The 19,029-nt window shown below is 34.4% G+C and overlaps 1 protein-coding gene across 1 annotated transcript; it reads right to left on the bottom strand.

Annotated features, from left to right (window-relative positions):
* Window positions 1–48: 48 nt before the first annotated feature.
* LOC140449098 (uncharacterized) lies at window positions 49–17,483 on the bottom strand. The gene is made up of 4 exons (XM_072542241.1): window positions 17,397–17,483; window positions 5,948–6,819; window positions 5,315–5,764; window positions 49–193 (listed from the first exon to the last, which is right to left on the bottom strand). Exons 1-4 carry the CDS (start codon window positions 17,481–17,483, stop codon window positions 49–51), a joined length of 1,554 nt encoding a protein of 517 aa, XP_072398342.1.
* Window positions 17,484–19,029: the final 1,546 nt, after the last annotated feature.

Below are 19,029 nucleotides of genomic sequence, written 5' to 3' on the forward strand. Positions count from 1 at the left end.
TTCTTCTTGTACATTATTTAGTAAAACTTCTCCTATTTCCTCTAAATCCTATTCTTGTTCGCTTTCCGAATCTTCCGACCTCTCATCAATAACTTCTGGATTTACTTTATTCTCGTCATCGTCATATTCTATATCAAGCGGTTCTTCTTCCATGAGGGCTTGAAGTCTCCTTTGTTCCTTCTCATAGTCCATTCTAAAAATAAAGCCAAACAAGTTATATATAAAAGTTTGCTGTAGCTTAAAATTTAAAAAAATTAATATTTGATTCTCAATAATAGAACAAAGAAAATTATGAAATATCGTAATAGTAATTTGCTGCAAACTAATTTAAAATTTGATAACTAATTACATAGTAAAAGAAAGAGAGGTATATTCAAAAGGTTACTAAACAATTAGACAAAAGTATAATAGTATATTATTTAAAAAAACTAGCGTTTACACATACCTTAAGGTGATAAGAAAGACAATAAAACGATTTATAAAAACTTTTTAGCTGACTAGACGCGCGCGGAAATTATGACCTTTGCGCTGTAACTCCTAATCAACATACCTCCCGCTACTCTAATTTAGTTCTGAGGCTCCTTGTATGGAACGAGTAAGCTACTGAAGGCCGTGGTTGCCAAATGTAATTTTTTTCCGAAATATTACCAATTTTTAATACGTGCGGTCTTTTTGACCATGTAGCGACTAGTTAAGGGTTAACGACACTTCTTGCATTTTTGCATATATTTGCGATAGCATCCACATACTCTCTACTCAAACCTACTTTCGTCTGAAAAGGTTTGAAACAGTTTTTTCATAGGTACCATATCGTATGCCTTCTCTAAATCTACAAACAATAGGTGGGTAGATAGATTCCTTGCCTTCCGTTTTTCAAATACCTGCTGCAGAACGAATATACCATCAGTGCACGATCTTCCTGCACGAAATCCATTTTGTTCTTCTATGTCTTCGTATTCTGAATCTATTCTTTCTTTTATTATTCGACCGTACAACCTCCCCTCTAAGCTGATAATAATTATTCCCCTATAATTAGAGCATTTCCGTTTATCCCTTTTCTAGGTAGACACCAGTCATATAGTCGGTTCGCTATATTTACGCGGGTTTCGGATTAAAAATTTTATTGTAAGTACCCAGTTTTAATTACCTGCTCTTTGGGGAAATATCAACTGGTCAATGAAATGAAAAATAATCCATAACTTTTTTTAATTAAATAATAATGGAAAATCTTTTATATAATTGACAGTATAATAAGGAGAATTACTTCATTAATGGAGTCTAATGTGGCTAATATAAACCTAATAATAATTTTATATTACACTTCACACAGAAAATATGGTCTATGTATATTTGTTCCACGAAGAGAATTTCTAACGAAAAATAAAAAAATTTAACTTTGCCAACAAAAATGAAAATCAGACATTATCATCAAAAATATCATAATCGTCATCATCATCACTGCCATCACCATTAATTGTTATTATGATTGGACTTATTTTGTTTATTTTATTTTCACGAGTCCACCAATCTTCTATAATTTCTCGCACTTGAATATACAGTTGCACCACACTTCTGGAGTTACAATAATTGAAAGTGCCTTTCGCCAAGTTTCCCGAACTGCGTCGTCGCTATAACCGTTAGGCCCAATATGGTTGTCATAATATTGTTTTGCTATTCCCCATATATATTCGATGGGATTAAACTGGCAATGATACGGTGGCAGACGTAAAACTTGATGACCGTAACTTTTAATAATCTGATCCACAACAAAGGTTTTTGGTTTTGCGTGGATATTTGCCAATCGTAATAATTCTGATTTTAAAATATGTTGTGTAAATGGTATATGTTCTTTTGTCAACCATTCTTTAATTTTATTAACAGTCCAAGAATTCGTTGGACTTTTGTTTAATACTTCAGAATGGTAAGGTGTATTGTCCAAAATAATTACGCTGGGCTCACTTAAACCTGGGAGAAGTTTTTCATGTAACCATTTTACAAACATTTCTGTGTTCATATTATCGTGATAGTCACTTGATTTTGATTTAGATGAAAATATTAAATCAGCACCTTCTATAAAACCCGATTTCCCTCCTGCATGTAAAATTATGTGTCGCGTCCCTTCTTCATCAGTATGTTTGATAGACTTTACGTTATCATCTTGCCATATTCTCTTGGTTGCACCCCTAGAAAATATCCTTGTTTCGTCTAAATATATAAAATTTGCCTTTTCTTCTTTTAATTTAGAATAGTTTCTTAGAAAGTTAATTCTTTTATGCACAACAGAACTTCGTTCTTGTTCTGCAAATTTCGTCAAATTTTCTATCTTTTAATTCCGAGAGAATTGTATTTAAGGTCACATGTTCCTTGTTGGCTCGCATTCGATAAATGGTATCACGAATTTCAAATTTTTTTCCATCTGGAATATCTTTCGTTTTCAATGATAGGAGAGTTTTTCGGTGATCTTCTTTCGGCCGTTCATTATTGCGAATTTGGAATACTCCTCTTAGATTGGTTTCACTAATTCCTAGAGAATTACATACGCGTTGTTGAACAGACATTACCGATTTTAAAGGACCGCCATTTTCTTTTTCATCCGTAAAATACTTATGTACACTACAAATTAGACTATCTACATCTCACACGTCTAGGCATTTTTAAATATTTCCACCAAACATACAATGTCAACACTGGCAAAGAATCAATTCAACTGCAATATTGTAACAAATTTATACCTACCCTAATGTTATTTTAATGTATTTTAAAATATGACCATTAATGCAGTTTTTACCTAATTTTCTGGGAAGTCGTTTACTGCAACTGGTTATCAATGAGTCATTAGCATAATTTTGTTAATCCGAAACCCGCGTAAATATAGCGAACCGACTATAAATAGTAGTCAAAAAAATTTTAATATTTAATCCCCGTCTCTATATTTATTTACAACTCGGGAGATTTTTATTGTAGTTTCCAAATGCGTATTTTATTTAATATCATTACCCAATTATGTGTTGATCAACAACTGTACTTTTATGTAACCAGTTTTTATTACCTAGTAGTCCAATCCTGTAAATACATTACCTTTAAGTCTCCTCGTTTAAGTGTTTTATATTGTTTAATATAGGAAACTAGAATTTCAAGCAAGGCGTTCAATTAACAATACGTTTATGTATTAGAAGTCATTTAAATTAAAGTTGACAAATGGAAATATAATGGCTATTGGAAATGGTAAGTACCGACATAAAATCGCCTAAATAAGTAATTGGAAAATTAGTTAAGTAATTGATGAGTTGACTCTTAAGATATATACACCTAAATTATTTAATGTTGCATCTGTCGTATAAATATCTAATAATTGAAATAATTGAAGTTGAACAAGATAATAGGGCTAATTATTTAAGTAGTTTCCCACCTTTATTCATTTTGTTTAGCATGGGAGTTGTTAAGGCGCCTATAAAACGTTCAAACTTGATGCATTAAAACAAATGGGACTATTAGAATTCCTAACATATATTTAATATTTGCTATCTAATCTGATCTTTTTTTATAAAATGCATCTAATGTCTGAGTATATTTTTCATACCTTCCTTTTTACATGGGCGTATCTAATAAGGTCCTGGGGGGTTAAATATCTTGGGTTAATTTTGCTGTCATCACCATTACATCGGAGGAAGAAATTTTCTATACCAACTGTTTGAACAACTAATAACAAACAACGTTTAATTAAGAATTTGTAACGTTATAAACGTCACATCTTTATTAATTTTATGTTTAAATAATTATTTTACTTTAATTTTTATTTTATTTATTTATCGTATGGCATACAATAAGAACACATATTTAAAAAGCAATATAAAACATTACATGGAGTATTACAAACGAACATCTAATGCATTAATATAGTCTAAAACATCTTCGGTCGCATTCAGGAACTCGTCAAAAACTCCATGGAACTGCCTTCGGGGGCATTCTTCAACAATGTGACGGACGGTCTGTCGTTGCGCACCACAGTCACACTCCGGAGTAAGGGCTTTTCCCCATTTATGTAAGCTGTCAGCACATCTACCGCTTCTTGTTCTTATTCTGTTTAGCGTTGTCCATGTACTCCGGGTCAGTTCAAAGCCTGGCGGTTTCTGATCGATACAGGCCATTTGCTGTGCTTCCTGTGGTGAGTCGCGCTCCCATTGTCTTCTCCAAGCGTTGGTGAGGTCGAAATGTTCCTGATGTAAGCAGGTGGCCCTTAACATGACAGGATATCTGGAGCGCAGTCTGTTCATTTCGATATCACGCCTATCATGGTGGATGGGTAGTTGATGGTTAGACTGGATTTTTCGATATTCTCTGAGAAGGGAGTGACTTCTTCGTAGTTTCGGCGGTGGAATGTGACTCAGGATGGGAAGCCAATAGTTGGGTGTTGGTCTAATTGTACTTGAAATCATTCGCATTGTCTGGTTTAATTGGGTGTCAATAATCTTCGTGTGTTTGCTATTGAGCCATACTGGGGAAGCATATTCAGCTGTCGAGTATACAAGTCCGATAGCAGATGATCTGAGTACGGAGGCTGAGGACCCCATGTGGTACCACATAGCTTTTGGATTATATTATTTCGCGTTTTCAGTTTTGCTGCCGTTCTTTGTAGGTGTTCTTTAAAACTTAAAGTTCTGTCAAGTGTCACTCCAAGATATTTTGGTGTTGAGTTATGAGTTAGTAGTCTGTCTTCAAAGTGAACGGACAGTTTTTTGTTGGCTTGGGCATTATTTAGATGGAAACAGCACACTTCGGTTTTTGTCGCATTAGGCCGTAGCCTCCATTTGCGAAAGTATTCTCCCATAATGGCAAGGTCATCTGTTAGTATTGTTTCTGTAACTGCCATGTTATTATGTCTTGCTGCAATGGCCCAGTCGTCAGCGTAGCCAAATTTCTGCGAATTTGTCCTAGGTAGGTCCGCGATGTATAAATTAAACAGTAAGGGTGCCAAAACAGATCCCTGTGGCAGTCCATTGCTGAGCTTCATTTGGACACTTTTTGAGTTGCCCATTGTGACTTGGAAAGGTCTGTCGGTGAGCGTGCTATCAATGAGTCTAGTTATCTTTTGACACGGGATGGCACGGATTAGTTTGCAGATTAGTCCTTGTCTCCAGACGGTGTCGTATGCAGCTGACAGCTTTTTTGCTTTCTTTGAAAACCTGCTTCAATATGTGTTGTTAGGGATAGGATCTGATCTGTGCAGCTGCGGTTAGGTCTGAACCCTGCTTGCTCAATAGGTATCAATTCAAATATGTTATTACTAATTCTGTTGTAGATTAATCGTTCCAACAGTTTATAGACACAGCTCAGCAGTGCAATCGGTCGGTAGTTTTGAGGCTGATCATTTGCCTTTCCCGGTTTTAATATGGCTATAATGGAGGCCCTTTTTAGTGAGTGGGGGATTTCCCCTGATTTTATCATATCTGTGTAGAAATCAACCAGCCATTTCCTAGCATATTTGCCACAGAGGAGTAAAAATTCTGGATGAATTTTATCGAAGCCGGGTGCCTTTCCAGACCTAACTTCTGATATTGCTGAGTTAATTTCTTCTAGAGTAAACGCTTCAGAGTATTGAGATGTAAGCGGGCATTCAGACTTCAGTATTTTTAGTTCTTGCTTTACTTTGGTGATGTGGTCACGATCTCTAGGTGCTCTTGAGGTAGCTACTATGTGGGAAGCCACTCTGTTGGGAACTTTTGGTACTTTATCTCTAGTTGTGTGTCTGCTACTACCAAGTTTTCTAAGTAAGGATCATGCTTTTCTGCTTGCTTTACCAAAGTCTAGTTTTTCCACAGTTTCCATCCATTTTTGTCGTCTGGCTGCATCCAAACTGTGCAGTAGTTCGTCCGCAATTTCTCGGTCTTGGCTTTCGTTGTATTCTTGATATAATTTCTCACATTTTTCATCCCATCCTGGGACATACTCTTTACGATATCCCCTGGGTATAGTTTTCTTCGCTGTAGAGATAACCGCGCCAACAAATCTCATGTAGTTTTCACGTGTTGAGGTTATCCATCCCAAACATTTGTCCAATCTCTCAGTAAAAGTTGTCCAGTCTGCTTTTTTAAAGTTCCACCTAGGTCGAGGAAAAGATGTCATTATTGGTATTTTGATGCCAACTTCTATTACAACTGGTCTATGTTGGCTATGTGGAAAATCTGGGAGTACTGTACGTGAAGTTGCCAGGGGTTGATTGTTTTCATTTGTGGAGACAAAGTATAGGTCTGGGTTGTATTCTCGTTTCCAGGCTGCAGATCGAAAAGTTCCCTGATCTTTAGCGTCAAAGACTAAATAAGTGTCAACCTCTTCGCTCCAGTTTAGCAAAGCCTCGCCGTTTTGATCACTTTGCCTATACTTCCAGAGTTCATGGTGACTGTTGAAATCTCCCACATAAACTGAGAGGTGTGGATGGGCGTGAATAATATGCGGAGGCCACAGGACTGCCGGGGGTTTATAAATATTGCTGATAGTAATTTCGCCAATTTGTATGGTAACCGTATGAATGTTATTTATGTCTGATGTAGAACATACGTGTGCATTTTCTATTTTGTTTCGAACATAGGTTGCTACTCCATAAGCTGGATGGTAAGTTGCACCCAATAAATCATAGCCATGAATTCTTCCTCTAGCGAGAATTTGTTCTTCGTTTTCTACATGTGTTTCCTGAATTGCGACCACGTCGATATTATTTTCAATGAGAACCTTTTGAAGGTACTTACACTTACTTCTACTAATACCTTCTATATTTAAATGGCAGATTCTAACGCTTGGTCCGAGTTCTTTTGTCGCTTGGTCCTGAAAAAATCCGTTTTAATTGTTAGTTGTAGGCATATTATCTTATCGTGATGTGTTCTTGCCAGGAGATCTAGAGAGTCTAGATTATCTGGCTGCCTATAGTGCTAGTTTATTTAGCATTACCCAGGGTGCACGTGTAGTATTCTACTACGGACGCGAACTAGCTTTACACCCATTTTACTTTAAATTCCTTATTAATTTATTAATTCCTTAACCTTAAGTTTCTTTTTTACTATTTTTTATTCAAAAATTGTTGGCGCCCTCTCGCTTTCTATCCGGTACATTAAATATTCTGTTCTATGTTGACAGAAGAGCTAATTCTATCATAGGCATGCGTTCAATGGCTTCTGTGCTATTCTTCATTGTAGTCACTCTCCACTAATTTTAGTCAATCAGCTTTCAAACGTGGTGGGATATATTTTTTTGTCTGTAGTTGAAATTTATAAAAGAAGGAAATATAGAATAAGGTTCATTTTATGGTCTGCAGAAATCTCTTGGGGTAAGTACTTTCATTGTAACCTATATTTAATATTTCTGGCTGTATTTTCAATATTCATAACCTCATTTCTTCCAAAGCCACGTTTTTAATTTTATGCATGTAGGAATCTTACAAAAACTAATTTGAATAATAATTATATTTCAGTTTATAATGTATTTTCAATATTCATAACCTCACTTTTTCCAAAGCCACGTTTTCAATTTTATACATATAGGAATCTTATAAAACTTAACTAATGTTAATAATATTTCTATTTCACTTTATCCTTGCCATCTGCTATTTGTTTGATTGTGACTTTGTAAAATATTTGGCAAAGAAGTTAATCTTTTTTGATGTCTTCCTAATACAGGTTGTGTTACATTCTAGTTTCTGGAATTTTTTTATGGAATATTTTATGGAATATTTTATGAAATACTTTATGAAATAATTTATGGAATAATTCATGGGATAATTTATTAAATTAAATGATGGATTAATCACATATCCAACCAACTAAGACTGCAGCTTTCTTTAAGACCATCCAAACACCATCAGAAGCCATCCACATGAAGCCATAAGTATCAGTATTAAATTTGTTTATTGTAGAGCTTTAGGCATGGTTTGTTTGTGCAAACTAAATATTATTTTGTTTTATGTTGAATAAATATGACTAGTTAATTCATTGTTTTATTTGTTACCTGAATTTGAATTTGAACTGAATTTTCATTGTTTCATAGTTTAAGACAAGACGGATTCACACTTAAGAGACTGAGCTAGGCGGAGCATAGACGATAAGCTCCCGTAGTTGATTGATGTATTATTTTATAATAGTATTTTAATTCTCTTTGGTAGTCTTATCGTTACAAATTGTATCGGACAAAACATGGATAAAGCACTTCGAAGATCTGCTGACAGAAAAAAAGTTCCTACAAACAAATGAACATAATAGAAGATTAAGGATGGATAGAGCTAAAAAATATAATAATTTTAGATGCAGTTAAGAAAACGAAATTAAAAAAATCCCAAAAGTCAGTTGAATATACCCGGATTGACTAAAATACGGCTCACAACTACTGTTTGAAATGTTTCGCCGATTATTTGAAAGTTGTTTAAACAGCGAATAAGTTCTAGAAGAGGGCAAAGTGCAACATTTCTTATCATCATCATCATCTTTGGCTCGACAATCCTTTGTGGATTCTGGCCTGCTCTAAGATTAGTCGCCACTCTGTTTGATTTCTGTGCCATCTTCTGATCTCTAGTATCCCTAAGTCGGTCTCAACTGTGTCCAGCTCATTTAAGTTGCTGTGTTTTAAGGAACGTTACGACATCTGGTTCATTAAATAGTTGGTATAATTCGAATTTAAATCTTTTTCGCCACTGGCCTTGCTCGTTTATAGCTCCAAATATTTTGCGGAGTATCTTACGCTCGGATATTCCCAGAAGTCTTTCATTCTTCTGCGTTAGAGTTCATGTTTTTGCCCCGTATGTGAGGACCGGCCTCAGCAGTTTTTTGTATATAATAATTTTTAGTTTTTTTTTTGGATATTTCCTGAGTGGAATTGTTTTTGGAATCCATAGTATACCCTGTTTCTAAGGTTTATTCGTCTTTTAATTTCTTTGCTTGTTTTATTGGTAGTAGTCACTAGTGAGCCAAGGTATGTGAAGATGTTATTACGTTTAAAGATATGACTTTCGAATGCTGTTTCCCGTTACTCATTTTCTATAGGATCCTTAGTAACCAACATGTACTTGGTATTGTCTTCGTTGATGACTAGACCGACCAGTTTCGCAGCCGTTTCCAATTCTAGGAAATATTGCTTACCATCTCGCTTGCTAGACCCTATTATGTCAATGTCATCAGCGTATGCTAAGATTTGTATCGATCTATTTTAAATAGTACCGCCGTCTCTTCGTGTGTCTCGGACTGCCTTTTCCAAAGCAATGTTAAATAGAAGGCAAGCCAGGGATACCCTTGTCTGAGACCATGCTTTATCTGAAACGATAGAGAATTTTCTCTCTGTATCCTAACGAAGTTTTTCTGGTATACCAAACTCACGCATTGATAGGTATAGTACCGTTCTCGTGACACTGTCGTATGCGGCCTTGTAGCCCTTAATAGAGAATATCTACTAGTATTTTGTAAGAAGCAATTAACAGAGTTATACCTCTGTAATTGTCACACTGGAGCTGATCGTCTTTTTTATATAACGGACATATCACGCCTTAAGATCATTCACAGGGCATGGTCTCATTTTGCCAGACAAGAAGTAAAAGTTTATGAAGTGCTTCTTGCAGGGCGTCGGCACCATTCTTTTAGAGCTCAATAAAAATGTGATCAGTTTAAACCTTCTCAGTGCCTTCTTAGTTATTATGTTTCTACATGTTGTCCACAACTCTTCTACATTTTCCCCCTCTTCCAGGCTGTCTATTTCCTTATCCCTTTGTCTCCAATACTCTCGCAACGGTTTTACTGTGCAGATTATCAACAAGAATTCTGTCTTGTTTCATATGTTTATCCTTCTTTAGGTTTGATATTCTTCCTACAACATTTCTACAATCCATAAAAGAGGCACAAAAACTGATAAAATAAATTTTCGGGGAAAAGCAGTAATAGCAACTATAGGTATTATATACTCCAAAATATTGCGAAAACTAGTAGAAGTAGACATTAAAGACAAACAACCAAAAGAGCAAACAGGGTTTAGAGCTGGATGATCTATCATAGATAATTTACTTACATTGAAAATCGACGTATAAAATAAAGGATATAGTTGTGGAAGAAAATGACGAATTTGAAAGTAAATTCAATTCTTATTAAGGCTACTTAAGATATTATAAGGAGAATTCTGCAAGAATTAAAATAGGAATAGAAATTACATCTCTAGTCCATTCGTCAGAGACGAAGATGCCATTAAAGTAGAAGTTTGTAAGGTGAAAGTTTAAATTCAGCCTTTTTTAGGCATATTTCAAGTTCCTCATATTTATTGCCAAAACTCAAAATCGATATTTCATGTTATAAGTTTGGAATATTAGGCTCTAATAATGGAAATTCCATAGCGACCGTTCAATGGAAGTTATAAATTTTATTGATCTCATGAGACTCATAAAAAATAGCAAAAATAAAAATTGCTCAACGTTTATCTGTTTAACAGCTTCATATAAACGATAATGTATGCCTCTTTAGGACTGTGGGACATAATATAACATAAAGCTACTTACGATAGATTTTATTAAGCTTTATAAGGATATTGTGTACCCCGGAAGTAGAGGACACTATGTCTATTTTTATCGAAATTTAGATTATTGCACTTTTGAATATAACTTTTCTGGCTCTACACATAGGTAAACCATACTATGTCCAGAGACAATTTTCCGGCAAGTTACCGACTTTTTAATAAACACCAAGTTCACTTCCAGTCAGAGGTAAACAACACCATGTGGACTTGGTGTTGTTTACCTCTACTATATGTGTGCACTGTCATTTACCATCCGGACATAGTGTTATGTACCCTTGTACACTTCGCGTCATATAAAAATGGTACACTTTTTTCCCAATGTAAACCAGTGTTCAGACCAGAGATATATAAGAGAGCCTCTCTTACATATCTCTGGTTCAGACTGGAGACAATGGTTTGTGAAACAATTCATTGTTGCCATCACAGATAACGGAATTGCACTAAATCTAAATAAAAAAAAAATAACTTTCAAAAATGTGTTTAGATAAATATTATTTTTATTATTAACAACAAAAAACGGTATCTAGTATATTTAATAACCAGAGAGACGGTTGAGTTAATGTCCAAAATGTTTGAAGAATTTTTTAATAATGGAGATATGACAAAATACTATTATTTCAGCAGTTTCGAATTATATTACATATATTTACACACACGTTCACTGTAAAAGTTATTCATTTTGTATTAATTTCAAATTAAATTTTCAATTTTTCCAGAGTGTTTTATTTATTCTAGTATGCCACAACTCAATACAGTTTTGTGCTACACTTTACGAGAAACGAATGACAGCTCTCGATTTGAAATTAAACATAATAATTTAAAGTCATGTCTAAATTTTTTATTTTTTAACATTATTTTTGAATTAAAATATTTTCATAAATTATAATAAAACACGATTCAAGTCCTTCTTTTAGCTGGTTTGATATAATATATTCGTTATAAGAAAGAAGTGAAAATTGTAAATTGTGTGGAGATGAAAATTCGGATATTGATAAAATCTATGAGCCTCCAAGTGGTGAAAGCTCAGAATCGGACGACAATGATATGAGACGTATAAGTAAACCAGCGAAAACAAAGGTAAAAGAGAAAGCTATTATTACTCCTACGATTAGTGGGACAATAAAAAAATCTTCTTCAGGACGATTTATCCCTAAGCAGTGATGCAGGCAATTTCAATGAACATAATGTTATTTTAGAAGAGAAAAGTGTTAAAAGAAAGGTACAAAATATAACTAAGTGCAAACAAAAAGGTAATGTTCACAAACGAAAAATAGCTGGTGGGAAAGAGTATCTCAGTAAAAGAGGCAAAGACATGCCTGCAAAAATGTTAAAGCCTCCTTGCATGTGTCGCATGAAATGCTCTGAAAGATTGCCAGAATACGAAAGTCAAAAAATTTTCAACTCATACTGGACTGAGACCAACGTTTCAGATCTTAAAAAGCAATTTATCTTCTCATGTATCGACATCCAACCTACTCTTCGATCAAGAAAAAAAGATCTAAATTCTACCAAATCTAAAAATAATACACTACACTACCATTTTACAGTGAACAATCAGCTATTGAAGGTGTGCAAGGTTATGTTTTTAAACACACTTTGTATATCTAATTTAGTAGTAGTAAATATGTTGAAAAAAATTGAGCCAGGAGGTTTATTAAAAACTGGTCAAAGAGGTAGATACACGCCAACCAATAAAACTCCTACCGAAACCATAAATAGTATACATCAACATATTAAATCATTCCCAAAATACGAGAGTCATTATTCCAGAGAAAGGAGTAAGAGAGATTATCTGGGCAGAGAAATTACAATAGAAAAGATATATCAACTGTACATTGATGAATGCAATGAAAGACATGTAGATCCAAAGCTACATCCAAAGCTACATCCAAGCCCGAAAGAGACATTTGCGATACATGCAGTACATTCACCGCTCAATTAAAAAATAATCTTACTGCAGATGAACTAACCAGTGTACAGACTGATTATGATGCTCACCTAATTGAATCTAAAACTCGGTATACCTTAAAACAATTGGACTTTCTAATAGCTAAAGAGTCACCAAAATACAAAGTACTATCTGGTGATTTGCAAAAATGTTTGCCTTCACCACTAACAAACAATTGTATTAGTTTCTACAAAAGGAAGCTTTGGACATTAAATTTTACATTACATGATGCCAGTGATTTTTCTGTACAATGTATAATGTGGGACGAATCGAAAGGGGCCCGAGGTGCAAATGAAATTGCCTCGTCAATTTTGAAATGGGCTGACAATACAATTCCAGGTAGTCAAGTAGACGACATCACTCTTTGGACCGATAACTGCCATGGACAAAATAAAAATAGTATTATAATGTGCTATTTTTGGATACTGCAAATAAAGACGATCACTCAAAAGTTTTTACTGAAAGGGCACACACATATGGAAGCAGACACTGTTCATGCTTTATTCGAAAGAAAAAGAAAGAAACTCTCCAATTTGGCCATTTTAACACCATGGGACTGGCAACAACTACTTAGGCAAACATCAGGTAAATACACAGTGCACAATATTGAACTTGCAGATTTCAAAAACTTCAAAACGCTGTTCGATAAGAAATTGTCATCTAATCCTCCTTTTGTAAATAGAAAAAAAATGTTAATGAAGACCCTGTTTTACTGTCAACATGTGTTTTCCTACAAGTCCAACAAGAACACATTGGAAAGTTCTTTTATAAGACCGATTTCAATAATCAAAATATGTATGAAGGAAGTGGACTTCATGAGGTATCGAAGACAGCAAGTAACGTTTCCAGCCCAATTAAATCAAGTCTCAGTAATCCCATTACCAATCACAAAACAAAAGTACAATGACTTGATTGCACTACTGCCGTTTGTTCCGTCAGTTTGTCATGCGTTTTATCAAAATTTAACACAACGATGTAGCCACAAACGATTACCCACAAGAAGATGAAGATGATATGGAGATAATTGATCTTTAACAATTTTGAAACTTGTCGTCTATAATTTTACTTAATTATTATAACATTATAATATTTACCTCTAATAAAATAATAGTATAGGCTGTTTTATGTGTTTGTATTGTTTATTTCGTAAAGACCTTAACATGCAATGCCACATTATTTATAAACAACACTATGTCCAACTACACATTTTTAAAAAAATTTTAAATAATGAACGGTAAACCTCAGGTATATAACACTTTACTCTTTTCAATGATGTATCACAATTAGGGGTTTGCAATTTAAATTTTTTTGGTTGTGGTGGGTGGAGCCTAGGGGGTTGATGGGGGTGATTTCTCTTTCATGTCATTTTAGTTTCCCTTACTGTCCTAGAAACGGTTTCAAGCATTTTTTGATATCAGCTTTTGTTCGTGAGATATAGCCCATTGTAAGTTTTAAAATTGACACACTGTATATATATATATATATAGTTTAACATACGTGAAACACCCTGTATATTTATAGAAATAAAACAAAACAGAGTATATTAGTAATCAATCTATGTTATTTAGTGCAACATAGTAATATCAGGAATGTGTATCTCAATTGACTAAAAGAAAAAGGTGAGGTGTCATTAACCTCTTGACGTTATTCCTACTACATATGGTTAAATTAGAAATAGCATAAGGTATTGATTACATGCGATATAAATGTCATTAAGTTGAGTTACAAATTATAAAAACTCAAATAAACAAAGCGTAAGGATTTGATGTATCACATTATTTTCTATCCATTATAAAGAATGGTTATTTTTATGAATATGGCTTCTATGAAATGAGCCAATAAAATTTAATCTGCGACCATATCGATAGTTCAGCATTAATATGTCTTTATTATGTATATTACAAAATTCTAGGTACATAGTTGTAATTTGTTTTTCGTTTAATAATAATGTTAATCGATCTGTTTCATAGAAGTAAAAGACTAATACGGAAATAAAAATAATACTCAATATTTTACTTAACGCAGATGTGGTAAATTTACAGTTTTGCGAAATTCCACTTCAAAAAACTTTCTTAAAATAAAAGCTAAATATTGCAGATATTTGTATGGAATCAAACCAGAATTAATTGTAATGATAATTTTTCGACTGTTCTAACAACCATTCAAATTTCGTCATTTTGTGTCATGTGGAACAATTTCATCCAATCATGTCAACATTAGACTGATAATTGCATTCAGTGCAATTTTCAATCCCTATGACACGATCGAGTTTGACAACTTCATCCAAATAAATTTCAAAATGTCACGTTTCAAAATCTAATGTTAACTTAAATTTTAATAATTGTACTTTCACTAACTGTACTTTTAATAAATAAATGTTTCGTTATGTTGAGTTATGATTTTTTGTTTCGAAAAATTATCCGCCGAATATCCCTCGGACATTGATGAATGCCTCATAATTTGATGACAAATTTCTCAAGCTCGTTGCTTGGTAACGTCAATGTCAAAAAACGTTTGAGATGAGTGTCCTTCCTTCTGTAACAACAAGCTTTGTGGCGCAGAAAACCATGAAACATGAGTAGTTTCTATTATATAAGTATTTGGTAGTTTTTAACCGTTCAGAAGTGCCTACAGCTGGCTAGTTTTGTAGGATGCTTTGAGTGATGTAAGGCTGAAGTTGTGTTTTAAGGCTAAGTTTTCTTATTGGCCATTGATTTAGGAAATTGTGAATTGTTTTTTTTTCCCTCTTTGTTGAAGGTACTTAAGCAAATCTACACCAAGACATGCAAGCTGTAATCACGCCGACTGTATTAAAATTCCTGCGTCTTATATCGAGAAGTTTTACGCCTCTTTGTATGCAGTGCCAGAAAAACAGAATCAAAATGCATTTCTGTTGAAGTATGTGTGTGCTATGCCTCCACAGAGAATAAGGCCCGACAAGCAGGAAGCCGGACCAGGAGGAATGATTTTTAAGTATCGAATTTATACTACGTCTGTTTGCTAACGGACTTTTTTAATAGTTGTGCAAATTATGAAACATAGAGTGGCCCGAGTTTTTTAGAGGCGGTTTTAATAAATTTTACATTTATTTTGATAAGCGACAGGTTGTTTAAACTTTCATAAAGCGACTGAATCCTGTGAACTCTAATTATTTATATATCGGTTTAGAACGTCTTTCGACGTTGTCCGATACCTAAACACCATCTCTTCCTATCTTCGCAGTCGTTTGTTGTTAAATTTCTTTCGCTCATGGACTTGTTTACGCCGTGTTGCCATTCTAATCTGGGTCTTCCTCTTTTCCGTCGACCTATCGGTTGCCATTCTACTACTATTTTGGGGAGTCTTGTTGCTGGCATCCGTTGAACATGCCCATACCACCTTAATTGTTTCTTCTCTATATCTTGAGTTATATTTCCTTCTATTCCCATACGTTGTTTTATTACATCATTTCTGATTCGGTCTCGTCTGGAAATACCTAAAGATCTTCTCATTGCATCCATCTCTACTGCTTCTATTCGCTTTTTGTTCTTTTCACTAATTCTCCATGTTTCAGCGCCATAAAGAAGAGTAGTTTTAATCATGGTCTCATATATATTAAATTGCCTTCCTTTCGTTATCTCTTTACTCCACAGTATACTATTGAGACATCCTAAGACTTTCTTTGCTTGAGTGATTCGTTTTTCTATTTCCCGTGTATCAGTTCCTGTATTGTCAAAGGCAACACCCAAGTAGTCATAGCTCTGACAGCAGGAAATATGTTGTCCGTTTTCGAGGTCTATGTTATCTGACTCGTTTCCAATACAAAGATATTTGGTTTTTGTTGTATTGACATTCATTCCCCAGTCGTTATATTCTTCTATCAGTTTTCTTAGCATGTACTGCATGTCTTCCCTGTCGGTCGCTAGCACTACCTGGTCATCAGCAAACTGGAGTGTATATATACATTCATTGCTAAGCTCTATACCCATCCTATGTACCTTTCTTTTCCATCTTTCCAATGCCGCTGCAACATATATCTTGAATAAGGTTGGTGAGATACAGCATCCCTGTCGCAAGCCTTTTGTAACCAGGAATTCTTCCGTTAGATATTTTCCTGTTTTTATCTGTGCCTTAGAGTCTCTATATAGTTCTTGTACAGCATTTATCAATGTGTGGTTGATGTTAGATCTTTTCAACGTTGTCCACAGTTTTGTTAAGGGGATGTTGTCATATGCTTTTTGCAGGTCTACAAAAGTAATATGAGTTTCTAGATTCTTAGCCGATCTTTTTTCTATTATTTGTTTAAGACAAAATACGTTATCGGTGCACGATCTTCCTGCACGGAACCCGCTTTGTTCTTCCTCTTCATTGTGCTTAACACAACTCTAATTATACAAGAGGTAAAAGTTACCCGGTATATCTTACAAGTGAATTGAATATTGCCAAATTGACTGTATTGTAGAATGCATCAGTAACGGAAGAACTGAAAGAAAAGGATTATTATTTCCGGTACATTTTTAACACTGCATTTAATAGTAGATTTGGAACCCCAGCTACTGGCGAAGGCCGTAATTGTTCAGAATTGGGAGAACGCTTAAAGGTTGCGAAAAATACTAAAATTCGTAAGGAGCTGATTACCAAAAACCATGTACATACATAAAAGCAAGGCCAAGTGTTTTTTTTTTTTAACTCAAGGAAAAACCATGAAAATTTTTGCTTTTATAGTTTGATTACAAAAAGTTAGCGATCGCATAGCGATATATAGCGATATATAGCATACTATAGCCGCCAGCTCCATTGCTTGTAATCTTTCTGTTCTTTGTGGCACTTTGCGTTCAAAGCTGAATCATTAAGATGTTTGTCTTTACATCTGGACAGAAGATGAAGGACGAAAGTCATCAAATAAAGTTGCCTCAATTTTGTTCAGTGAACTAACCAGCCGCATTGAAGAATCAGGTTCAAGCTTTAACGAAGTAGGGTTAATTGCAGATAGTTCATCTGGACAAAATAAAAATATAAACATATTGTTCTGTCTCATTATAATTTAGTTCATATTATTTTTCGATTTTATTTTATTTAGATTCATAGTTGTAATTTTTAAAGTTTTGGGTAAATTTTAGTTTCCAGAAATCTATTAAAAGAAAAATATTTATTTACATATTTCTGGGAAAAAGTTGTCTATTATAATCCTTCCCTTTAGAAAGTATGTACCCGGCAAATCCGTCGGCTATTGTTGTCGCATCCGCTGCGCCTGTATATGGTTCTGATAAGGACAATATTAATGATATTGTTATTTACGGTTTTACCCAAAGGTAAAATTATATAGTTCTTAGTAACGCCCCTCCCTCTACGAGGGGTTTCTGTTAGGCATTTGTAATGTATTTTTAGTAGTATCGAACAAAACTCAATTCTATAAACATGCATAGTAAGTATTATGTATGGTTTTCATGTACGGATATACTTAGCAACGTTGCACTTGGCAAACGGAACCTCAAGTGACAGCGGTGACATGACAACCACACATGACAATAGATTTAGGTTATGGACTACATGTGAACTGAAATAATGTTAATTTATACAATACTTATAAAGCTTAATAAATTAATAAAACCTATCGTAAGTAGCTTTATGTTATGTCCAACAGTCCTAAAGAGGTATACATTACATGGTGGCAGCGGAAAAGTGACGATAGGTTAAGTTGTGTTAAAAGCCGGTGCATGTGAAAAACCTATAAAAAATATATGTAAGTAAAGGAGCTATACTGTGCTCGAATCAAGATGACAGATTCTTGTAAAGGCTTAGAACCGTTTAATTTCCAAGGAAATAATATTTCACACGAGTGGAAATTTTAGAAGCAAAAGTTCCAGTTATTTTTAACAGCCTCCGGCAAAAGTGAAAAACCAGACCACATAAAAATCGCTATTCTCCTAAATCAGCTGGGAGATGAAGGGCTAAAGATATTCAATACCTTCGAGTATGAAAATGTTGGAGATGATCAGAAGTACAATGTTGTTTTGTGTAAGTTTGATACATACTGCAGCCCTCTTAAGAATTTAATTTATGAACATTTTAAATTCTTTAAAAGAGATCAATTACAAAATGAAAGTATCGATCAGTTTGTAACTGCCTTGAAACAATTAGCATCAACATGTGAGTTTAAAGAAAAGGATACTTTAATTTTGGACAGGATTGTTTTGGGTACACATGATCTACGAATTCAAGAAAAATTATTACAATGTGCTGATTTAAAACTAGCACCAGCTATAGACATCTGTAGGGCTATGGAAAATAGTGCTGTTACTCAACGTGAAATATCCAAAGAAAGTGAAAGTGTTAGTGTTGTGAAGAAAAGAAATGAAGAAAACAGACCTGGATCTACAGGACAGTCAAGGTATGGTTCAAAGTATGAGAAGGAGCAGTCTACAAGCCACAAAGTTACTGACAAAAATACAGGTAACCATTATATTCAGTGTTATAAATGTGGACTTCAGCATATTAGGGGTGTGTCCTGCATTTTTCAGATATTGTTCTTTGTGTAACAAAAAAGGACACTACCGTAAATTTTGTCC

The sequence above is a fragment of the Diabrotica undecimpunctata genome, chromosome 8 (assembly GCF_040954645.1).
Source record: "Diabrotica undecimpunctata isolate CICGRU chromosome 8, icDiaUnde3, whole genome shotgun sequence".
Classification (NCBI taxonomy): domain Eukaryota; kingdom Metazoa; phylum Arthropoda; class Insecta; order Coleoptera; family Chrysomelidae; genus Diabrotica; species Diabrotica undecimpunctata.

What these genes read in the sequence shown, in the direction of transcription:
- LOC140449098 (XM_072542241.1), bottom strand. Translation starts at nt 17,483, where the DNA reads ATGTTTATATTTTTATTTTGTCCAGATGAACTATCTGCAATTAACCCT. An exon ending in CCCAGGGGATATCGTAAAGA is followed by an intron (nt 5,765 to 5,947) that starts GTATGTCCCAGG and finishes ATCCTTACTTAG; the next exon opens with AAAACTTGGTAGTAGCAGAC. An exon ending in CTGAGCTGTGTCTATAAACT is followed by an intron (nt 194 to 5,314) that starts GTTGGAACGATT and finishes CTTTATTTTTAG; the next exon opens with AATGGACTATGAGAAGGAAC.